General features: G+C 40.5%; 1 protein-coding gene across 1 annotated transcript in view; it reads right to left on the bottom strand.

Moving 5' to 3' along the window:
* klhl14 (kelch-like family member 14) overlaps nucleotides 1–13884 on the bottom strand; it is a 28745-nt gene extending 14861 nt beyond the window's left edge. Inside the window, 5 exon segments of the mRNA XM_041804247.1 lie at nucleotides 6166–6287; nucleotides 8164–9064; nucleotides 13734–13794; nucleotides 13796–13842; nucleotides 13845–13884. Coding sequence (XP_041660181.1) covers nucleotides 6166–6287; nucleotides 8164–9064; nucleotides 13734–13794; nucleotides 13796–13842; nucleotides 13845–13884 — 1171 coding nt within the window.
* Nucleotides 13885–16425: the final 2541 nt, after the last annotated feature.

Genomic DNA, 16425 nt, shown 5'->3' on the forward strand with positions numbered 1-16425 from the left:
TCAGGCTACTTAACACTCCCCAGAATTTGCTGTACATGTCAGTCAGGTTGCTGCTGTCTAACACTAAAACTAAGGAAGTTTTTACTCTAATTTGATTTCATTCTAGTTACATATATAAGCACACAATACAGTTTTAGTTTCTTATTGTAAAGCCTTGTTTTTTTCAGTAAACTAAAATGGTTTTACATTTTCATTTTTTATAATTTTTTTTTGGGTTAACTAACCTTGGAGTGAAGAGCTGGGCACTGAACCCATGGCTTCCCAGTTCCCATATTTCTTAGAAATATTTTTACTGTCAGTACACATTTCTCATGTGATGACTATATTCATTCTGCTGTACTGAGTGTCCTATTGTTCAACAAAGGCTGCTTCTACTACACGTTAATGTCAAGATTGATTTAATTGTACCATGCACTCATCACTAAAGAACAAGCTTGTTGCAGTGACTAACACGAATTTCACAACCATCAATATGAGCCAGCATTGGTGGATTTATTGCTGCTCATTGCTTTTGTTTTGTAACCTTTCATTCATCCATCTAGAGAGAGAGATTTCTTGAGGGGAATCAAGCCTGTTGACTCTCAAAGTGGAACAAATGAAAAATACAGGGCAGAGTAAACACGCTACTCTTTGTTACAACAATAGTATTCAATCAAGCATTTCAGTTGTATTAAAATTATACAAATTTTGGCTTTTTAAATATATTATGTCTAATAAATATGATCTTTACTGCATCATGTTCAAAAGAATGTGTCAGCACAAGTTGTCACAAATGGCTACAAGCCTTGAGCAACAGAGGGTCCCCTTGTGGAGGATTTTCCCCTTGTGTATGTTTTTGTGCTCCCCTCCTCTCCTCCATCTTCTTCTCCTCCTGCTGAAGTGACCCCATTGAGATGTAGAGAAATGGTCTTAGGTGACAGTCATAATGAACATGATCGTGTTCACTCAATAAATCTCAGGCCCGGTGCTTTTTGAGCACAAATCAGTGGAATGTTAAAGCCCACCTGTCTGTCTCCATCAGTCATTTCCACTGTCACCTCCCCAACGCCTGATGGATCGCAGTTGCTGCAAAATTAGACAGCCTTGAATCTCGTTTCTTTCCAATTGGCCTCTCCCTGCAATCTCACTCTGGCTGGCTGACATGTGCCGGTCCTCTATGGGAGGGGAGTCTCAGATAGGAACTAATACTACATACCCTAAACACAGCTTTATCTTGAACGAGGGGATTAGGTTGCCTGCCTCCAGTGCACCTCAAAGACGAGTGCCATATGACTGCCAAATTCCCTTACATGCTATTTACATTATCATTCAGTCAGCAGTATATAGGACATGGATGAGCGGCTTTTTATTTGATGTCTACCGACTTGTACTTGTACTAAGAATCATCTTATACACGTGTGAAAAGGAGATTATTGCTCTACAGTATGTCACAGGCTACAGTATGAGGAGTGCTGTGGGAGGATTTGGAACATTTGCCCTATCTCTACAGGTGTCACAGTTACATTGGTAAACAGTGGGATAAGTGGTATTTTATAATGATTGAAAGTAATGAAAATAATAAAATACATCCATTTATTTTCCCTCTTAACTGTATAAGACTTTACAGGAAACTATCTCCTGAAAAAAGTTAGAAATTAATCTACCTATGCCCTCTTCTTGCCTAAATCTCCCACTAACCCCTGGGGCAAACAGCCATAGGAGGGCAGAATGAGCACGTCCTCTGTGAGATGGACGCCATCACTCCAGTCTACAGTGAGCTCTAGGGCTCACTAGAGGGAGTCAGAAACCTCTGCATAGAGGCACAGTCGGGGTTGGTTGAATGACTCCACAGCTAATGCACCACTGCTGCTCGAGCTCTGACGTGCCTTTAACAACCATTACAATCGCATCCCACTGAGCTGAATTCCTTTGTTCTATGCCATGCGGCATAGATGAGGTCCATTTCCGATAGGGAGATTGTAATTTCAGGTTGGTTTACAGAGAACTAGGAGGAGTAGAGTGAAGCATTGTGGCTGAGCCCATGCCTGCCTTTGTCTTATGTTCGTTCACGCTGCTGTGGGTACACTAGATGGCAAACTTTACACTGGAATCACCGAGCGGCAGATCTATGTGACACAGCCAGAGAGGGATCAGATTCTCCCCAAATTGTGTTGATGAATGTCTTAATCAAAGGCTGTCCCTCTCAGGTTTCGCCTCATTGAAAAGTTATGATTGAATGTTAATAATCTTCATTCCACATCCATTGTGTGGAGGCTACATCAGATGGTCACTGATGTGTTGAGGGGATGATTTTGCAGTTTTGTCCTTCCACTTGGACACGGACCATTTGAGTGTTAACTTTTTAGTTTTGAGCGATGGAAATCCCTGTTGACCTTTTGCTTGTTGTAGTTTATACCCAGGAGTGTGAGTTAAATGAGAAATTGCCAATATAGACCCCAGAGTCTCAGGCTATAATATATGTATGGCTCCTTTAGTAGGATGCAACCAAACATGAGCTAGGAAATACAAAATGACCACCATGAAATACTGTAATTCAAACAAAGACAGAATAAAATCAAAACTTTCTCTGAATGTTAGACTCCTCAAACCTCAAAAACAAAGGCTTGGCTTAAAGCTCTTATACAGAACTATTGATTTGTGTTGATTTTGGCAACGCCTGTGGACAAAGCATTTCCTTTAATATGCCAATTTATGTGATAAATTCTTAGTAATTTCAATTTCTGGAAAAAAACATACCTCTTATCGGGCAGTTTCCAATTGGTCAAACAGATCCCTCACTGTGATTTTTTCGCTCCAGAGAATGTAAAAAGAAAAGGCAGTTTGCCAGGACCATTTAAAGGTACAGTTGTGAATATTAACGAAATCCAACTGTCAGGTAATAGTTTGCAATGCTCACTTCAGGTGTTAAATGTTGCAATCAGTGGAATACAAAAAAGTCTGATATTTTGTCCCTTTTGTGGTACTGTAGAAATATGCAAAATGCAAGATGATGAAGACCATGGAGGGGACCCTACTGTGTAATAATAATTCCAAGTTAATAAAAATTAAACAACTCTATAGGTACAGGTGATAAAACACTAATTTTATAATGGCCTACTTATAAATATCTGTTTCACTAGATGCCATCAGGTGAAAATTACACACTAGGGCTGTGTATTGCCAAGAATCTGGTGATATAATACATATCACAATACAGGGGTGCAGATATGATATATTGTGGTAAACTAAATTTTTTAACATAGTATTGCTACTAGGGCTGTCAATAGATTACAATTCTTAATCACAATTAATTTAAGAATTTCTGTAGTTAATCCAGGTCAATCGTACCCTTTATATTGCATTTAAAAATTCCATTATTTTGCATTTTAAACTGTTTTTGTTTCATTTTTGATTTTTCTACTGTCTTAAACTAAGGGTAAATGACTTCCTGTTTGCATACAGACATGCTTTGATCAGTAGATCGAAGATTTTAACATGAACTTAACCACAGAAAAAGGAACTTGTTATGAATTGAAAAATAACATAAGAAAAAATTAAAAAGGTTCAGATGACTTCTGACTTGTTTGCTGAGCTGTCTGTTAGTCCTTTAAAATAAAATGAGACAGTAAGGAGCAGTGGAGGACTTATCTTAAATCACTGTGACTGCAGGGAGACGCTGACGTGCCTTAACCTAAGTGTGTTGAAGAGGACAATAAACGCATGTGATTGATCATGATTTTAAAAACTAGTGGACTAACTGTCGACATTGGTTAATCACACTTAACTTGATACATCTTGACAGATATAGAAACACAAGCTTTTTAACACTATTATATAACTAGAATGGCCATCTGAGGCGGCAGACCCACGCCTAGGCAGTACCACCAAGGAACTTATGCTCCCATTAACTACTATGGTGTTCAAAATTTCGAAGTCTGAGAAAAAACGAATGGGTGCGCGGATCATCACCAAAATCTAAGTGATTCTTCCCTGTCACTATCCTAATATTCCCTGAAAGTTTGGTGAAGATCCGACTTTCCGTTCTCGAGTTATCTTGTACACATAGAAACTAATAAAGATACAGAACCCTTTACATAACCTCCTGCCGATTTCATCGGTGTGGGTAATAAAAATATAGTCCTGCAACACCCAGCATTATAACTATCTTTGTGCAATCTGAAGATGAAGACAATCCTTTTTGAAAGAATAGAGTAATAAAGAAATCAATACAGAGTAAATGTATGCCGATCTTTTATATTTCACGTTGTATCAGTTTGTTTGTCTGTACTTAATTTCAAGGTGTTTGTTGAGGGAGACTATGAGAGACAAGCTGGTCCTCATGCCCAACTTAAAGGACTGGTGGACTGCATTATGGGGAGAACATAATGTAACAGGCTACAGTGTTTTCATATTTCGAAGCTGTCATTCCTAACATACTAAGACGGCACAGGTCCTTACAAATAAAACTAAGTGTTACTAAGTATTGACTGTCTAAATATGGTTGCATGAGTAGAGGCCACTGGTAGCTCAACATGCTGACTTGTTCCATTGTTGATTGAGAGGCATCTACATGTTTCTGTTAACCATTAGCTGTGCTATTGCTATGATGTCTAGCTGTGAGCTCGCAGATTGTCTGAATATTTCACTCTTGCGTGGCATATCCTTCAAATGACTTGACTCTTCTACAGTCTACAACTGTACTGTCTTTAATGTTTTGGAAGCTTAAATAAGTACACACATCTGCTTTGAATGCAGCAGAAGCCAGTATCATTGGTTGCAGCCTGCAACTTGCTCAGGCCAGAGGGCCCTCGTGATTTCAATGTCTAAAAAGAAGATAAGAGGGAAGAGTCAAATGGCAAAATGTCCGCTGCCAACGAGTGGTCAAGGTTGAATTTCCTCACAAAACTACCACACCAACCAAGTAAATTATTAACCAATAAAATATCGATACAGCATTTCAAAATATCGATACATTACTGCGCAATTTTTGTGTATCAGTACTTTCTAAAACCACTATTACACACTGCACCTTAAAGCGCCTAGCCTGACACCTACCTCATGGCAGTGATTACAAGCTTTAAAATTAACAATACAGACTTAATCTTATCCCCAATGCTCTCTTTTGCTTCTTAAGGCCATAAGGAGACACCAATGCTAACTTCAGTGAGTTCCTAACCAGTTAAAAATCTCCTAACAGTAGCTTTAAATCTGGGGCCATAAAGTAGGAATATAAACAGCACTGTGGCAGACTGACAGAAAACAAAACTATGACTAATATGTACGAATGGAGAGGCCTCACTGAGATATGGCTCCAACCAAAACTAAAGGACAAAAAATTCAATATGTCCGGCAATGATGATGCAAAGCACCAAAAAGGTCTCCCATTAGCACTTGTTTGACCTTTGCAATATGGCAACAATATAGTGGTGAGCCTCAAAAGGTCACTGAAGACAGAGAGAAAGGAGAGCATAGTGCACTTTACAGAGGTGAATGCTGTGATGTCTGTGTCCTTCAATTATTTTGTCTTAAAGCCAATAGAATGGATAGAAAAGAGACGTTGTGATAACAGCATTTCAGTGTGACAATATAAAATCAATATTTTAATCCGAGATCTTGCAGCTTATGGGTTACATCCTTATATTCTTTATTTTTCTATTCTAAGTCATTTTAAATCACTTCATGTAATTTGCTTTATATGTTTGCATATGCAGCCCAATTTATCACTTTATTTATTATACAGAAATCTCATACGCTGCTTATTTTTAGTATATGTATTTTGTATGTATAACATAATCGATGTCATGTAGTGAGTATAATAATCAAGCTACATTTAAAAGCTATTGAGGAAAAGTTGCATTCATTATTGTTCCATCTCTGCCACAATAGATCATTAGATTCCCGTAAATCTCATCATGCATCCTGCCAGCATATTTCAGCAAAAACAAGGGAAACCGGGCATGAAGCTCCACAGTGCTGTGAAGTCACGCTCTGATTAAAAACTTATATTAAAAGTGATAGTGATACATTATTACCTAAAGGATTTAGGGAACTCCTTCCCCTCATTTTCTGTGGAAATTAACCTGTGTTAAAGTCATCCATAGGAACAACTTTGTCTCATCATAAAAAGCCACTAACACAAGATGCCCCAGGTGAAAAAAAAGTAGCAGCAGAGCTTTTGCTACTCACTTGTGAGGATCTTCCATGTCTTTTTCTCGTCGTCATAGTACTGGACTAAATTGCTAGGGAGACGATCAGGTCCAGGAGGCAAACCACCCACCAGTAACAGCATCCTCTTATTGGAACGGATTCTGTAATGTCAAAAGTGTGGGTGTGTGGACAAGTGTTGGGAAACGGAGAACAAAACAGGTATTAAGAGTTGAAATAAAGCACCAAAGGCAAAAATGTGCACAACCTGAAATGTACCCTTAATTTCTTAATCAACACACTTACTTAGATGCTGTAAACAGCATTTGCCCTGCACCCCCCACTTAATTTGTGAATTAAATAACCTGTGAATGATTTCAAAAATATCAGCCACTGTCTGGGCACAACTCTCACTGATTCTGCACTATGTGGCAGCATTGATCATGATTACCCAAAAATTGCTAAACTGCGTACTTATGTCTTTGAAGTGTTATTGAATGGTTATGATACTCTAAAGACATCTTTTCAATTAGCTGTGAAGCGATGAGGGTCATGCATTGTGCCACGCTGGAGGCCAAAAGCGCAATAGAGTGCATAAACCTGCCTATACAATGTCTCCATTTCATTGGCTGCAGTGATTCATGTGACATCTCTGAGATATTTCCTGCTGTTTGCATTTGATATATAACCCAAAAAGCAGAACACTTTACTGTACATTAATGACCATTATCTGACTCCTCATGGATTTTGAGAACAAATCCACCAATTAATCACAATATGCAGTAGAAATTATTAAGAGAAGCTGGCCTTTAAATTCAGCCACATGCACCTTTTATCCTTTTTCACTTTTTTATGCTTGAGAAAATCCCCATCGTCTTGGTACATTCTCTCTTCTACTGGCCCACTGTGAAGTGTTTTGGGGTTATTCATATGCAAATGAGCCCCTGGACATAGATAATGGTGATTAATTGAGAGAGGAGAGAAACAGTGGCATGTGAAACTAATTATGAGGATTCCTTATTCTTTGCTCATTTAGGTCTGTATGTATGAATAGATGTGTAATTGGGATAATGTAAGAATAGATACAAGCATTAATAAAATCTCTTTAAGATCTTTTAGTGCAATATTTCACTTTCGGGTTTGGATTTTATGCTCTTATTAGATGTAAGCAGCAAGTTTAAAATTGTATCACTGATGCCATCACTGCTTGTAAGAAATTTCAGGCTTGACTGTACAATCAAACCTGTAAACAAAACCTGACAACACCCCCGTCAATCAATCAACACACTGACAACGCCTGACTACTCTCTAGCTCCTTAAAGTGCTAATCAGGACAAACAAGGAAGTCACACATGCAGCTTGGCCTATTTTTTAGTTGAACTAGCTAATTCAACATAAATCTTGACACCATTGCTACATTTTGCTTTTTAAAATTACTACATCCTACCAAATACGAAACATGCACTGATTTATTTCATTCTCTGTTTTACTTTTTGTTCATTTTAACCTTAACTACTCGACAGTCTTCATACTCAAATCAGGATTGTAACGGTGGTGTCATGTTATTCTGGTGACAAATTAAACAAAGCATTTCAAATGATAATCAAAAGAGTTGCTACACATTAAAAGCACAACCTTTTATCTAATTTGCAGCATCTTGTCAAGACCAGTTAGAGAGAAACAAGACAGATTTGTGAGGAAATAAAGAGTTGTTTCCCCTCTTAAACATAAGGTAACCTTACAGTGTAGCACAGAGTGGATGAAGTCCCTTGACAGCTGGCTATCTAGCACAAGAAACCCGAAATATCCTTATTAAGTGGGCCTCAGACCACACAGGTCGATTGCCCACCTACATGGTCCAGACTATGTGGGCAGTGGGACCAGTACTTGAGTGAGTGGGCAGTACTTGAGCTGGCAATTTGTTTAAATTTAACAAGTGGGAGGCATTTAATCAGCTTGTATCCTCTCTGAAGTAGCTCATTACTGAACTTATGAGTGTGTGAAGTCTTTTGTATCTGTGTATTTTTGTCTCATCCTCACCTGCTGGCCATGGTCTGCCTGCAGTGCTGCCTGAAGGGCATGAGGTGGTAGTTCATGGCATCCAGGAGAAGCTTCTGGCACACTGGGTCACTCCTCATGAAGTCAACAGACTGCACCCTCTCCACCAGCTCTGGAGCAGGTATGAGGGCGAAACGCAGCCTCTTCATAAGGTCCGGGGCATAGTGCATGCGAGTCTCCCGGTCATGCTCCAGCCACAGGACTGACATCTGGAACAGAGCCAGCTCTGACTCCACTGGAGGTGGCAGAGCATCCAGCATGGCACACATCTCCTCAAAGTTCAGCAGCAGCACATCCTCCACCAGGTACTTGTTGGCCAGCTTCTTGGTCTCATCCAGTCCGTGGAGTGCGGCGATCTTGCAGATCTGCTTGTAGTTCTGCACAGAGATCTGGTCGTTGAGGAACTGCACGCTGAGCTTTGTAATCTGGGGGATGTTGAGGATCTTGCTGACTGACAGCACCTCTTCCACTGTGTCCAGGGAAAGAGTCACGTTGGCAGTGTACAGGTACTCCAGCACTAAGCGTAGTCCAATGGAGGAGCAGCCCTGAAGTACCAGGTTATTAATGGGCCTGGCGCTGGGGGTCATGAGCTTGTCATCAGGAGAGGATGAGGGGGTCCCACTGCTGCCCTGGTCCCCTTTGCTCCCCTCGTTGTTGATGACATTATGGGAAGAGAAGAGAGATCTGAAATACTGGGAGCAGGATGCCAGCACGGCTTTGTGGCAGTGGAACTGCTGTCCCTGGGCAGTGAGAGTCACATCACAGAACAGCTGTTTTCTCCATAAGAGGTTGAGCCCGTGCAGCAGGGTGTCACTGTGTGTTGGGTCAAAGGTGGATGTTCTATCACCCGATCTGGACATGACTTCCTGACTGTGAACGCCACCTAGGCAACAAATAAACCATGCAAGCCATTTACCTCAGGTCATTTATTTGCACAACACACGCAGCCTATAGGTGCTTTCAGTCTGCTATTACAACACAGAACGATTTCTCGAGGAAGTTATTGAACAGCTCTCCCGTCCATCCAGCCATGCCTGCCGGCGACTATCTACATCCAGCACGGCTTCAGACGCTTTCAACTTTGAGCTCTGGTCGTACAGCAACAAACAAAAACGCAGTAGTTCCCACAGCGTGCCACTCTTATTCATTCTTAAGTCGAGAGCGATGATTTAAATGGAGGCTTAGGGGTTCTGAAGGGCGCTGTCAAAACAAAAAAACGCGGACAGAGGCGGAGATGCTGCAGCGCTTTCTCCCCCCTCGGTAACACGGCTGAAGTTGTCGGATGAAGAGAAAGAGAAACAGCCGCTACGGTGGACGGAGAACACGCAGCATTCAGACAACACTTCTCCCTTCTCCTATCGAGCTGCTCTCCCACACAACGAGGACATTACACATGGCACAGTTTTACGGAGTCATACAAAAGCAATTAGTTTGTCTCAGAGCCGTCAGCAGCACTACGGATGCGTTTCGCTTTTTTAGCCTACCTGACTTACGCGGACGTGAGTATCGATACATAATAACTGAAATGCATCTTTCGGTAAAGTTAAATGCAAAATACATATCAATTGTTTTCCAAAAGCTATTTCTACGTGTGTAAACTTGACACAAGCGTGCTGTAACGTTGTCGCCAGATTCACTAAAAGCGCCTGTCACAACTAAATGATGTGAGCAGCTCGCCTGAGAAGGAGCCAAACTTACCTGACTTCAGCTCTTGACAAAAAAAGAAAAGTAAAGCTTCAGGTTTCCAATAATCCCACTTGAATTTTCCTTTGTTCTTCCTTTTTTAAGAATTCTCCTTTTCCTTTAAAGTCTATGGTCGGCGATGTCTCAAAATAACCATTGATTCCAACTCAGAAAGTCACTATTTCAGGTTATTTGTTGACGTTGATCATTTGTTCTTCTGAATTAACAAGAAGTGTGTGAGTGTGTGAGAGGGAGCTGTGCTTTCTGCAAGAGAAGAAGAAGAAGAAATATACGTGTGACAAATTATGCTACCAAGAAACAACACATCATTATCCTTGGGCCTGGGGCTCAGTGAGTCGTAACGAGAGTAATAGGAAATCCACGGTTGGGGAGAGAAACGGTCGTGCATGGCCGGTGGAGAGAGACCATGCAGGGGTATGGATGCTGGAGAGACTCGCAAAATTATGGCTCAAGGCTATTGTAAAAACTGTCGAGCGTAAATGACTGCGATTTCAAACATCTATGGAAGAAAGAAAAGAGAAAGGGGGAGAAAAACCGAGTCTTTCCCTCGCTGTTATAGAGAGAACCGTCAAGTTTTAGTGCGCATTGCTAATTAGTCAATTTCTCTCTGCCTTCACAGCCCGACGACTTTGCTGCTGAGCTGAAACTGCTAATTTCTGGGACCAGCCTTTTTTTGGCTGTGAACTGGATGGATGAATGGCTTGTCTCGCACAAATGACAAAAAGCCCCTGCCTTAATCTCCATCGCCAAAATAACCCCTCATCTCATTCTGCTCCTGCTAGTCCTTCAAAAGAAGGTGCTTTACACAACACACACAAGTTTTGCATCTGTATAACTAATATCATATGCACTACACTGCCCTTATATTGTTTATTATGCTGAATTAAAGGATTATTAAAATCATATGTGACAAAGCACCCTGCCACATACACAAGGAAGCACAACACAAGCACAGAAGTGATGTAAAGTTAAAGAACAGCAAGCTGGAAAATAAAGTCTAACACAACATGTTGTGTTTTTGTGTACTATTATGTGATGAGTGCAATGTATCACAACCTGGGGTCTAGCTGCAGGCCTGAAGACACAAAGGGCTGAAACCTAATACAACATCCATCAGTGCACATACTGTGTTGTAGGTCTAAGACCTGGTTGGATATTCAGAATCCATACACCTTCACCCTAAAGCACACAACACCGGCCTTTATCCATAAACATAATGAAAACAAGACTCTATATGAAGCTATTTCCCACTTAAATACAGTATGTGACTTCCCCTGTGTGATCCAGGAGGCGTGGATGTCTTACACTTACATTTAAAAACTTCTGAACTAAACCATCTAATCTTATTATCTTAATTAAGAACATCCTTCCCATGATCCTGTACATGAGTAATCATGTAATGTAATCCTAATCATTAACAGGTTGACACCAAATGTTTGCAGGTTCAAAATAAAGTGAAGCAACCTTCTTGTTAATCTAATCAAAGCTTATTTAAATGACTTATTAGGACAGAATAAACTGTCAATTAAATAAAGAGCTCAATTAAAGTAAAAAAAAAAAACCTTACATATAGGAGTCCCATGGGACCAGAAGTGACAGATACCTCACAAGTTATGAAATGACAGATAGGGATAAATGGGTTTGTTCATGTACTATGAAATAGAGCAACACCATGCTACCGTCAAGCAATAACAGGCCACATATAGGCAGCATTTATAATAGATGGAAGCAGAATAGTTTGATGTTGTTTGACAGGCAGGCAGCCTGCAGATCTTCCACTTGGAGTTAAACTGAGTGAATTGTTTCTACATGAACTCTGAAGTGACTGATGAGAATTAGCACTGCACTTAAAATACTAGCTTCAACAAAGCTATAACACTGTAGAATAAATACGCTGTACGATACAGCTAAGAAAGCAGTTGCTATGCACTACTCTTCTTGTGTTGTCTCACTTTCTAAGCACTTGACACTGCAGAGCATTACAGTAATCCACTGTATTTCACCTCAGAGTTGCATACTGTTATCTGGACTTGCGCTCAGTTAGCACTACATTACCCAAGTCTCGAGCGTGCTGTTCTAACGCAATAAAATGACCATTTCCAACTCTTTCAGCTCTTTGTAGCAAGTCAGTCTCCTGAGGCCACTGGTCTTCAGATTGCAGGGCGTTTATGGTTGTAAGTTGTTGCAGTGTGCAGAGGGAGGGAGGAAGGGTGGGGGGTGGTGGGGAGGGGGGTCATCAGATAAGAGAAGAATTTCCAGACTAATTAAACCCTTTGAGACAAAGAATCACACCACAGTGATTTACAACTCTCTGTACCAGTTAACTCAACTCATATTTATCTGTCATATTACTCAGATACCATTTCTACCTCTATGGGTAAAAACTATTTTTGTCAGCAACATTATTGGGCATGTTAGAGTAAATAACAACAGCTACATGAGATTTAAACTGCTCAGTTTTCAAAGAGAAGACCCCAGACAGACCACCTTTTACATACAGTATAAAATCTCCTTTAATGCTAACCTTAAAGCATGATTTCTCATGTTTAAGTCCATAAAATAAACCCAAACAACACAAGCTGCCGACATTCCTGCTGCTTTAAATGACTGATTAAAGAGTGAGCATTTAATCTAATCAGTGCAAAGGAACAAAACAGAATGAGAAGCTCCAAACTTGTGAATAGCAAAAGTCTACCAGGCATAATTCCTTTTGCTGGCTGCTGCAGAGGGGTATGCTAAGATAGAAAGTATTATTTTCCTAAATGGAAGGTGTCAGATGGTCACGGAAATGTGATCGGCTGTTCAAGATCACTGCTTCCCATCTGCAATTTGTGACGTGTGAAAGATTCAGCCCAAATGTGCTCACCAAGCGTAAATCCTCAGCACTTTCTCTTATCGTGGAAAAGCAAGATAACCAGCTGTTTACAGATCAGAGAACATATCATATTAATATCATGGAGAGGGTGATATCATCTTGTTTGTAAAATATTTTGTTAACTAAGTGTGCTGTGGTATGGCAACCTTTAAAGTGAAAGTTGTAATTTATATGTTACTGAAACTGTTAGAGTTTAAAGGATTTTGTCGGATAAAAATAGTGGAGAAAGGAGAAATGTGTATTGCTGCTGTTAAAATTCAACAAATACTATACAATAAACACTATGTTATAGAGCTCCAGTGCTTATGTTCAACCTAAATTCTTACTCTCTCTAAACACAAGCAGGGCTCCTTTGTTTCAACTATATTTGATATGATCTTAGATAATTTCTCAGTATTGTGGAGTAATATAATGTGATATAACCAGGAACAGCTTATGAATAGTATTTGGAGCAGTTTGAGTCCCAGTAAACTGTTACTTTTATTGTTAATGGCCATGGTTGTAACAGTTTGTGATTTCTTGAAGTAGCTTCTTCATATAAAGGAATAAATGATCTCACCTGAAGCAACAGAATAAAAAGTAGAAAAGGCCACTCCAAGAGAAACACATGATGGCAGTTTTTACTGCACACATACTGATTAGCGGATATAAGTCATGTCAGCTGAAAGTTAGGATGATTCACAAGAAGTCCACTGTGTAATAAATTGGAAGTACTTATATTTGCCATTCAGGGAGTATGGGAGCCCTGCTGTTTTAAACCCCTAGCTCCCCACACATGGCGTAGCCACCACAGACACGGCTCACAGAGTCAGCCGGCAGCCGGGAGGTGAGCAGAAAGGAACAGGCGGTGTCCCCTTTAGAGTGAGCACAGGAGCATGTGTGTGTGTGTGTGTGTGGCATTTCTCAAATGACAAAAGGATGCCAGTTGTGCGGTACAGGTGGGAGGAGACATGGAGGTGGTGTGGAGACTCACCTGAGGGAGAGTCTGGGCAGAAGGGACCCAGGCTGTAGTGGATACCCGGAGATCTGTAGGTGGCCGCAGGAGGCCACGGCGCCGGGGAGGAGGTTTAGGGGGCTGGAGGGAGAGGGGGCTGCTGTTGCGCAGTCTCCCCAGCGTGATGCATCTACCTTCAGGGTGGCAGCAGGCGTGGAGTGGGGTGCGATGGAGCGAGCACGGGCTCAGTGGCGCGGTCACCTAGGGACGCTGAAGCTGCTGTAGCAGGACTGATAGTTATTCCTTGGGAGAATTGCAAGATGAGCCCCATTGTATTAGCAACCCCCTTCTACTAAAACTGTATCAATGTTCTCAAGCCTTTAGAGAAGAAGTTGGGGTGCAAAATATCTGACACTCTCAGTAGCAATGCAACTTTAGAGTTTATCTTGAAATAATGTTAAACAGTGAATCTCTAAGCACAATAAACAATACAAAACAGGGGTTTTCTTATTCAGCATTATATCCTGAACTGCATTGTTCACTGTGCATCACAATTAATGTTGTCAAGCGTTAAACTTGAGTGAATTCTTTTGGCAAAGGCAAGCCAACAAATTATTCCATACTGATTTGAAATTCTCAGACATTAAGCTTTTTAATTTGCCAGCCATACTTTTGTGTTGCAACAGTTTGAGTCGTATGTTTTAGAAATTCTCTGTGTCTAATATGGTCAGCACTCCCAATTATTCACTCCACTGACAAGTGAAACAAATGGGACCAACCAGTGCATTCTGTATTATCTACACCCCTTGGATTCCCTGACAATAATTAATACAATGGCAAGCTGCTGTTAGCAGCCCCGACGACATGAGCTCAACAACATAAGCTCTCCTTTTCCAAGAGCTCTTTAGGGGAAATTACATCCTGCAGTAAGGTCATATACATTGTGACCACAAGCAGCCGGGTCATATCTAAGCACAGATAAAGGTCTTATTGTAGGGTGCTGTTAACATCACTAGGTTATTACTCACATCATTACTCCATGAATGTAAGGTGCACGGGATATGTCAAGACTAATATGAATGTAGTCCTGACTATAGAGATATATACAGCCTTTAACAGTAAAGATGGTCCTGTATATATCATACAAGTTCATTAATACGCTACATGATCTTACTGAAGCTGCAGTGCTGACCACCTCGCTCATGTGGTCACACACCATTATGCTCTGTTACTTCATTTTCTCCCTGTACATATAAACAGCAAAACAGGTTTTCTCATATATTACACTCTATAGAATATACAGTATGTTAGCAGTGTAAGGTCATTTAGGTAGAGATAAGACAAAAATAGCCTCATGACAATACAAAATACAAAAATTAATGCACACACATTTTTAGGTTGAACAGCAAACTGTCCAATATGTCCATTATAAGATTTGTCATGTAATCATACTAACCCCCTCTTATTTTAGCCGGCGAGGATATTAACAGGTTTTTTAATTATAGAGGAGCACATTCCCCCAACATCCATTAAAGGAATGCCATGCTAATTTTAAATCCTCGCAGCAGGCACTGGCATCAACAGAAGAAAAGTGGATGAGTTTCTCTTTAACAGCTGTAATTTGTGTTTTCCAATCACCATGCTGATTTCTGCTCATTATACTCTGGTTTCACACCGGTAAGTGAGCAAAGTTTGGATTGATTGACTCTAATTAACTAAAAAATGTTCCAAGCCATGGATTTATTATCATGCTAGCTAGCCACAAATGTCAGAGACTTTCACAAATTATTATCCTGTTAAGATAAATATCTTTGAAATCAAACGAGTGTGGAAACACAGGGAACACGTATTGTTGTACTGATGGGTTTGTTTGGCATGTTTTCTGCAGAGTTCCACATTAAAGACTCACCTGGGCAAACACAGCGTTCCAGTGTATTGTTAAGCTGGATAGTATGACTGAATGACAGATGCTGTGGTCGCCTAAACTTTACAGAAAAACACACCCTTATAGCTGTCTGTGTGTGGGTACACTGAGGGAAATGAACAAAAGACTCTAAATAAAGATTTGAGTTCAAATAAAATCAAATCTTCTGTTCTCTATGAGGTCAAAGACACTAACAGATACAATGCAGAGCTGTCTGGTCTACTCTTTGTTAACAGAGGACCAGTTTCCTCCTGTGTGCTCCAAAACTTGGCAGCATCTCCCTCATTGATATTTTAGACACAGTAGCACCTCTCTCCACTCACATTCTTTCCTTGACTCCATCGGCTCCATGGCTCAACTCTCCACTTGCTTTTGAACAAAGACAGGACAGCTTGAGTGGACACCTCCATTTTTCCTCCCTTTTTTTAAAAGAAAAGATCTCAAACAGAATTTTGGTTCGTTTCAGAAGACAGAACGTTGCTCTGATTCACTTGGCTTCACGTCAATGATCAGAAGTAACCGCTGAAGTGAATCCAAATGAATCGGGCTCATCGTCTGCATGGTGGCGCCGGGCGGAAATTGAGAATCATGCAGCCTGTAAATCAGATTTACCAACATGGCTCATGAAAGATCTGCCTTTATCCAAAACTACACAAAATCTTCTAAAGCAGCTTAGATATATCCCAGAATACAAGACTACAGTAAGTCTTGTGCTGTGTATATCTGATCCTCATCATACTGAAACAAACATCTAACACAGAAGAAAATACATCTCAGCTGTCAAGTAGCCCCATTAGTATTTTCACA

This window comes from Cheilinus undulatus, linkage group 13, assembly GCF_018320785.1.
Source record: "Cheilinus undulatus linkage group 13, ASM1832078v1, whole genome shotgun sequence".
Taxonomy (NCBI): Eukaryota; Metazoa; Chordata; class Actinopteri; order Labriformes; family Labridae; genus Cheilinus; species Cheilinus undulatus.